This window comes from Dreissena polymorpha, chromosome 7 (assembly GCF_020536995.1).
Source record: "Dreissena polymorpha isolate Duluth1 chromosome 7, UMN_Dpol_1.0, whole genome shotgun sequence".
NCBI classification, from domain to species: Eukaryota; Metazoa; Mollusca; class Bivalvia; order Myida; family Dreissenidae; genus Dreissena; species Dreissena polymorpha.
In genome coordinates this window covers 44,360,143-44,368,151 of record NC_068361.1, presented here as the reverse complement: position 1 = coordinate 44,368,151, position 8,009 = coordinate 44,360,143, and the positions used below count along the sequence as shown (strand labels likewise).

The 8,009-nt window shown below is 36.6% G+C and overlaps 1 protein-coding gene across 1 annotated transcript; it reads right to left on the bottom strand.

Annotated features, from left to right (window-relative positions):
- Positions 1-1,653: 1,653 nt before the first annotated feature.
- On the bottom strand, positions 1,654-2,616 carry LOC127839679 (uncharacterized). The gene has a single exon (XM_052368061.1). It carries the CDS (start codon positions 2,614-2,616, stop codon positions 1,654-1,656), a length of 963 nt encoding a protein of 320 aa, XP_052224021.1.
- Between the last annotated feature and the right edge of the window lie 5,393 nt (positions 2,617-8,009).

Here is an 8,009-nt window from a genome sequence, read left to right as displayed (position 1 = left end):
ATGATGATGATGATGATGATGATGATGATGATGATGATGATGATGATGATGATGATGATGATGATACTTTTGTCACTTCCAATATTAGGTTAATACAATGTATTTGAGTTTGAAAAAAAGTTTACACATCGGCAGACTATTTCATTTATTAAGAAATACATAATTTATGTACCATATACGTAGGCCATTTTCATTTTTATGAGTTTTTTTGGTATGTACCAAATACGTTTTGGCGAGCATAGAAAAACTTATTCCAACCGAATATGGTACAATGTTTGTACCATATTCGGTCGAAAATTGTACCATCTTCGGTCCGAGTATGGTACATTTGTACCATATTCGGCCGAATATGGTACAAATGTACCATATTCGTTTTTGTACCAAATACGGTCCGACAGAGCTTGTTATGAACAGGCTAGCTGAAAGAAAAGGCACACAAACGTACCATGCCAGATTGGAACACGACATCTAACTTGATGTCAAAAAAGAAAAGAAAAAATGTACATCTGGAAAATGATTTATTTTTTTATGTAAACACAGAAGTTACTTTATTTTTTGTTTGTTTTCATTAGGTAAAGAAAGAAGTCATCTTCCAACTTTGAAGACATTTTTAGTTCTCATCATATATGTTTACCCTTAAATACCCTAGTAGTTACGTCTGATTTGTGTAATGCTGTAGCAAAGGCTTTCTTCTAAATCATGATTTTAACTTAGAAAATAATGTATATTACGAAATAGACGTGTATATATATATATATATATATATATATATATATATATATATATATATATATATATATATATATATATATATATATATATATGTATATATATATATAAAGTCTCTATTAGCCTTGTTGTTTTTAAACAAAAACGCTGTATTATTTTTTGCCGAAGCTTTCCACCTCACGGTCTTCATCAGCGGCCATTTTTTATTTTCAGATGTTTTATTATGAACGGAAATGACGTCGTGTATTTACGGCGTCAACGTTGTTTACGTTGCCCTTTTATTAACGTTTATTCTTGCACGTTCATGCCATATGGTCGGTATGTCCTTAGTTTTGACTTCCACAATTGCTCCATGGTTTTGCGGTACTCGTCCGACCCGCTTAGTTTTTCGAGTCCCATTATTTGGAAATCATCCATGGAATGTCCGTCGGTGAAGAAATGTTCAGCTACCGGGTCACTGTGCTGTGTGCGAATACGCGACAGATTCAATAGATGTCGCTGGTACAGAATTCCGCCTGTCTCTCCCACATACACGAACCTGCGACAGCGACGACAGTTGACCGCGTACACAACATTGAATGATTTGCAATCAACATTGTTTCTGACGCTGTACTTCCTGCCGCTGGGATCTGTGAAATATTCCGCCTTCATCATATACGGGCAAATGGCGCATCTTTGCGCCCCACAGGGCCCGCTCATATTGGGTTTTCGGAAGAACATCCTATTGTGTTTTTTGTGCACTAGGATGTCTTGCAGGTTGCAATCCCGTCTGAAGGCTACTAATGGGGGCTCAGAGAACACTTCCTTCATTCTATCAAACGTGTGCAGCGTGTGTAGGTGTCTACGGATGATACGGCCGATGTTGGGTAGTGCGCGCGAAAACGTTATCACCAGCGGAATCCTTGTATTATGCTCCGAGTTTGTCTATTCGCGCAAAAGGTCCACTCTCTTTTTATTGTCGACCTTTATCAATTCGGTCTCTACAAACCCCCCGTCATATCCACGGTTCACGAGCTGTGTTTTCACCGCCTGTCTGTGCTTCCGGTAGGCAACCTCCTCTGAACAGATTCTTTTCGCACGCACACCCAGACCATACGATATTGCTTTTTTTGTAGACTCCGGGTGCGAAGAATCCCTGTGTAGGTACAGGTGTTTATCGGTAGGCTTAGTATATAGGTCGGTTTGAAGGCGCCCGTTCCGTATTGATGTCACCGTGTCCAGGAACTCTAGTTTTTCTGAAGAATAGCGGAGCTCGAGTTTAATGCGAGGGTTGATTCCATTTTCTTTTGTGTGGAAAGTTTCAAGTGCCTCGATACCATGCGTCCATAAGCCCCACACATCATCCACAAACCGGAAGTATGCGAGTGAATGCTTTTCTGACCGCCGGAACAGTTCCTCTTCCCAAGCACCCATGTAGGTTGATGCATAGTTCAGCCCGAGGCGTGAGCCAATAGCCGTCCCTTCTGTCTGTATAAAGTGTTCGTCGTTGAATGAGAAGGTGTTGTTTTCCAACACAGTGTCCATCATCACGATGACGTCCCCTGTAGGAATTTCCGGGTCCGTTCGCCTGTTTAAAGCGCCTATAGCAGCAGCACGGGCCTCATCTCTCGGGACACTTGGATACAGGGCCTTCACATCTAAACAGAATATTAGCGTACCTTCCGGAAGAGGTTGTTTTAATTTTTGTATTTTGTTTAAGAAGTCCATAGTGTCTCTTACAAACGACGGAAGAGACGTCACATGGCTTCGCAACTGGTCCTCAACAATTTCCGCCATTTTCTCTGTCGGGTGGCTTCTACCATTCACAATGGTGCGTAACGGCATTCCTGGCTTATGTAACTTCGGGTTCTCTTGAAGCTTACCGGAAGTGCCATCGAACCCTGTCATGTATTGTCGGAGATCACTGTCTATGGAACCTCTTTTGTACAGGTTGTCTACCACCTTTTTTTACCTTGTTTTGAACTGATTTTGTTTTGTCGTCGGTAACTTCCGCATATGTGTCGCTATCGGAAATTTCACCTTTTAATTTTTGTATGTAATCTGTGCTATCCATTTCGACTATACCAGAACCTTTATCAGCAGGCCGAATGACAATTTCATCGTCGTTAAGAAGTTCTTTTAGAGCGTATTCTTCAGATTTACTCATATTGAGCTTAACCTTCTTTTGAGACCCTTGATGATGTCATCCTTTACAGCCTTGATATACGCATCCAACCATTTATCGCGGCCTGCTTTTGGAGTCCACGTTGACGGCGTCTTCTTTCTGTGCGGTTTCTCTTCATTAGGATGTCCGTCTCTCTCTTCAGAGTAGAAATATTCTCTGAGACGCATGCGACGTTCCCATGCAGTGAGGTCCGTCAACAATTTGCCTTTGTCAACGACTCTTCTTGTTGGAACAAATGTCAATCCCTTAGATAGAACTCTTATTTGTGAGGCAGTAAGTTGCTTCTTAGACAGGTTAGTCACTACATCCGGTTGGACCGACGGTCCCTCAGTGACGATAACACAATTTTTAGACGTTGAACCGTTTGCTGTATAGCGGCGTTGCACTTCCGGCTTGTCTAACAACACATGCATGTTTTTTGTAGGCATGGAAAGTCTTTCTGAACCAATAGATCCCACTTCCGGTTCCTCTGCGCCGACATGGACGCTTTCTGCAGTCATTAAACCTTTTCCGGTGTGGTAACACTGCACTTCCGGTTTGTCAGTAGCGACATTCTTATCTTCAGGTATTAAACTGTTTTTAGAATGTGTGTTGTCTTTTTTAAGGACGCTCAATTTCTTTTTCGTTGTTCTTAAAAGTTCAATTTGTGTTTCAAGTGAAAATTGTTCCAGTTCTTTCTGTAGCTTTTCGAATTTATGTTTAGTAATTGAGGAAGACATCTTATTTGAATATTCTTTTTTCAAGTTGATAACCTCACGCATAACCCGGTCACAAACAGCAATACCCTCCGACATTAAAATACTCAATCTTAAAATGTTCTAAATTCATTGAATTAAATATAAATTTATAACCAATATTTCCATTCTTTATTGGTTTAAGACCTAAAAAGGCGTTTTTCTTCATTATTTTCAATAAATAATCGAGAGATCGAGATACCGTGACCTAATCCCTTTTCCTTCGTTATCTATAAATAACTATTTAGTTATAGATCTTTTATCCAGGTTATCTACAGGCTAACCCCATACCAAATAGTATGATGGTAATACCATTGCCTGTCCGTACAGGCTAACTCCGTTAACCTAAGGCCTGTTGAACAGACTAACTCGAGTCGTATCGGGTGTAACAATATAGAGAGATCTCAGCGATTATGCGCAAAATGTTAAGTCAGAGATATTGAAGACGAGTACCATTTTATCATGATATGCCCAGCCTTCAATTCACTGAGAAAAGATTATAAAAGACCAAGTATGTTTAAATTTGTTGAATTAATGGGTACTTCAAACAAAACACAAGTAAGGAATCTGAGCAAGTTCATATATAGAGCCTTAAAGCAGCCCCACCTAGCTAACTAACCCGGGATATTCAAATATTAACTAATACATTTCCCTTCATCTAATAGTTGGGTAAATAAACTAGTCTTTTTAATGTTTGATGACTGTACTATGTTCATCCTCCACATTCGTCTGAACAAGTTCTTATTACATTCACCTTATTCATCATCTGTATATGTTAGCCTAGCACAACTTAAATACTATTGATGCATATTTTGTAAAATGTAAAAAAAAATTGTACAATCACTTTTTGTTTTTAAATTATATAATATGTTGTACAGTTAAGTATATTTCAAATAATTCACGTATAGTCTTAACGCATGTTCCAATTTTACTTATCGTGAACAAATTTGGTAAAATATTAACTAACTAAGTTTTCATCATTTTTTCATATCAACTAGTCGTGTATAACGTTTAAATAATTGCAATATGTTTATGGTTTTCATCCTCCAATACTTTTATGAAAGTTAATAACAAATAATTGTTTTCATCATCTATATATGTTAATCTAGCGAAACACGAATACTATAAAAAAATCTTATTAATATTTGTAAAACAATATTGTGTATAACATAATTAAATTCATGTTTGTATGTATATAATCTTTACGCGATCAATATGATATTTAAATATTCGTATTTGTACTCACGTTGACATTATGCTTTGTATAACTATTTTGTGACTGGCAAAAAATGTAAAGTTTACGTCAATAAAACATTCTGTCTGTCTGTCTGTCTGTCTGTCTGTCTGTCTGTCTGTCTGTCTGTCTGTCTGTCTGTCTGTCTGTCTGTCTGTCTGTCTGTCTGTCTGTCTGTCTGTCTGTCTGTCTGTCTGTCTGTCTGTCTGTCTGATGATAATGATTATTATAATTATCATTATTGTAGTTATTATTATTATCATTATTATAATTATTATTATTACTATTACTACTATGATAATGATGATGATAATGAAACTTTAGCATTTCGCTGAAATAACTACGTCATTTCAAAGAAAACCATTGAACATTATCGATACTTTTCAAGGTTATTTTCACTTACACAGTTAATTATCGCTTTTAAATGACAATACGCATCAGGAAAGCTTTGACCAAAAAAGTTGTTAAACATGTACAGACATTCTCTGTTTAACAGAAACGTTTGCATCGGTCTATTAATCATGATACAATACACTGTTAGACATATATACATTTTTATTTCAAAATTTCTTAAGACTAGATGACATTGTCGAAAAAAACGCATACGCGGAAACTGCTCTATAAAACAAAATTCGGATAAATATAAACGTCAATGTTCGAATTAATTTGCTACGGTATTTACAGTAATAAACATACTTATTTACTCCGATACCAGTTGCAAAAGTAACTAAAACGTTCATTCGCATAACTTGAACTGCTTCTTAAAACAAGTTGACATATTATCTATGGCGCAAAATCAACCACATAACACTTTATTAAACCACCATTTCGTTGCGAGTCCGTACAGTTATAGGACAACCATGTTACCTCTGTAAGTACAACCATGTTACCTCTGTAAGGACAACCATGTTACCGCTGTAAGGACAACCATGTTACCTCTGTAAGGACAACCATGTTACCTCTGTAAGGACAACCATGTTACCTCTGTAAGGACAACCATGTTACCTCTGTAAGGACAACCATGTTACCTCTGTAAGGACAACCATGTTACCTCTGTAAGGACAACCATGTTACCTCTGTGATAAATTTGAGCCGAGCTCTGGGAAAACGGGAAGTGCGTAAAGTGCAAGATTAGCCTGTGCGGTAAGTCAGATTTATCAGGGTGAAAACTTAGCATGTGCAGTCAGTCAGGCGTAAAGTGCAAGATTAGCCTGTGCAGTAAGTCAGATTTATCAGGGTGAAAACTTAGCATGTGCAGTCAGTCAGACGTAAAGTGCAAGATAAGCCTGTGCAGTAAGTCAGATTTATCAGGGTGAAAACTTAGCATGTGCAGTCAGTCAGGCGTAAAGTGCAAGATTAGCCTGTGCAGTAAGTCAGATTTATCAGGGTGAAAACTTAGCATGTGCAGTCAGTCAGACGCAAAGTGCAACATTAGCATGTCAGATTTATAAGGGACGATAATTTCCGAATATTATGGAATTCCGTTAAGAAGAGACTTCTTTTAATCGAAAAATTCAAAAAAAGCGGAAAGAGTCGTCTATTTTTGTACAGGTATGCTGACTGCACACTCGTATCTGGGAACATACTTTACGCACATGACTTAAGACCGGTTTTCCCTGATTGAGGCTCAATTATGTAGTATTTTGCGGCACATATGGTTCCCAAACCTTGTTTATGGAATTTAAAAAAGAGACGTGAACACGTATTTACATATCACGGTTTTCTATGCCTTTGGTTCCAGTGATCATTATGTGACTTATTGACGTTTGATTATCATATCATCGTGTAATGCATTTTTTGTTTCTGTGTGAAAACTCTGAACTAATTATCCAAAAAATGCACATCCGTTTTTAGGAAAGACATGTTCATTTTGTCAGGTCGTTCCACTGCCGTAATTTTCTGTGAGTTAATCTTCCTTGAATAATAATTTATTTCAACACAAGACCTCGAACACTTACGATTCAACATTGACGGAACACGCCTATATGGTGGACATTATCACAATGTGAAGTAATTATGTGCCCATGCTTTTCATGAAGTCATTGTCCTTAAAATAATGATAAGAGTATTTTCATGAAGTAATTGCCCTTACAGTAATGATAAGAGTATTTTCATGAAGTAATTGCCCTTAAAGTAATGATAAGAGTATTTTCATGAAGTCATTACCCTTAAAGTAATGATAAGAGTATTTTCATGAAGTCATTGCCCTTAAAGTAATGATAAGAGTATTTTCATGAAGTCATTGCCCTTAAAGTAATGATAAGAGTATTTTCATGAAGTCATTACCCTTAAAGTAATGATAAAGAGTATTTTCATGAAGTCATTGCCCTTAAAGTAATGATAAGAGTATTTTCATGAAGTCATTGCCCTTACAGTAATGATAAGAGTATTTTCATGAAGTCATTGCCCTTAAAGTAATGATAAGAGTATTTTCATGAAGTCATTGCCCTTAAAGTAATGATAAGAGTATTTTCATGAAATCATTGCCCTTAAAGTAATGATAAGAGTATTTTCATGAAGTCATTGCCCTTAAAGTAATGATAAGAGTATTTTCATGAAGTCATTACCCTTAAAGTAATGATAAGAGTATTTTCATGAAGTCATTGCCCTTAAAGTAATGATAAGAGTATTTTCATGAAGTCATTGCCCTTAAAGTAATGATAAGAGTATTTTCATGAAGTCATTGCCCTTAAAGTAATGATAAGAGTATTTTCATGAAGTCATTACCCTTAAAGTAATGATAAGAGTATTTTCATGAAGTCATTGCCCTTAAAGTAATGAAGAGAGTATTTTCATGAAGTCATTGCCCTTAAAGTAATGATAAGAGTATTTTCATGAAGTCATTGCCCTTAAAGTTATGATAAGAGTATTTTCATGAAGTCATTGCCCTTAAAGTAATGAAAAGAGTATTTTCATGAAGGCATTGCCCTTAAAGTAATGATAAGAGTATTTTCATGAAGTCATTGCCCTAAAAGTAATGATAAGAGTATTTTCATGAAGTCATTGCCCTTACAGTAATGATAAGAGTATTTTCATGAAGTCATTGCCCTTACAGTAATGATAAGAGTATTTTCATGAAGTCATTGCCCTTACAGTAATGATAAGAGTATTTTATGAAGTCATTGCCCTTACAGTAATGATAAGAGTA

Bases quoted from the DNA above. Each gene is read 5' to 3' on its own strand.
- LOC127839679 (XM_052368061.1), bottom strand. From the start codon at position 2,616: ATGACAGGGTTCGATGGCACTTCCGGTAAGCTTCAAGAGAACCCGAAG.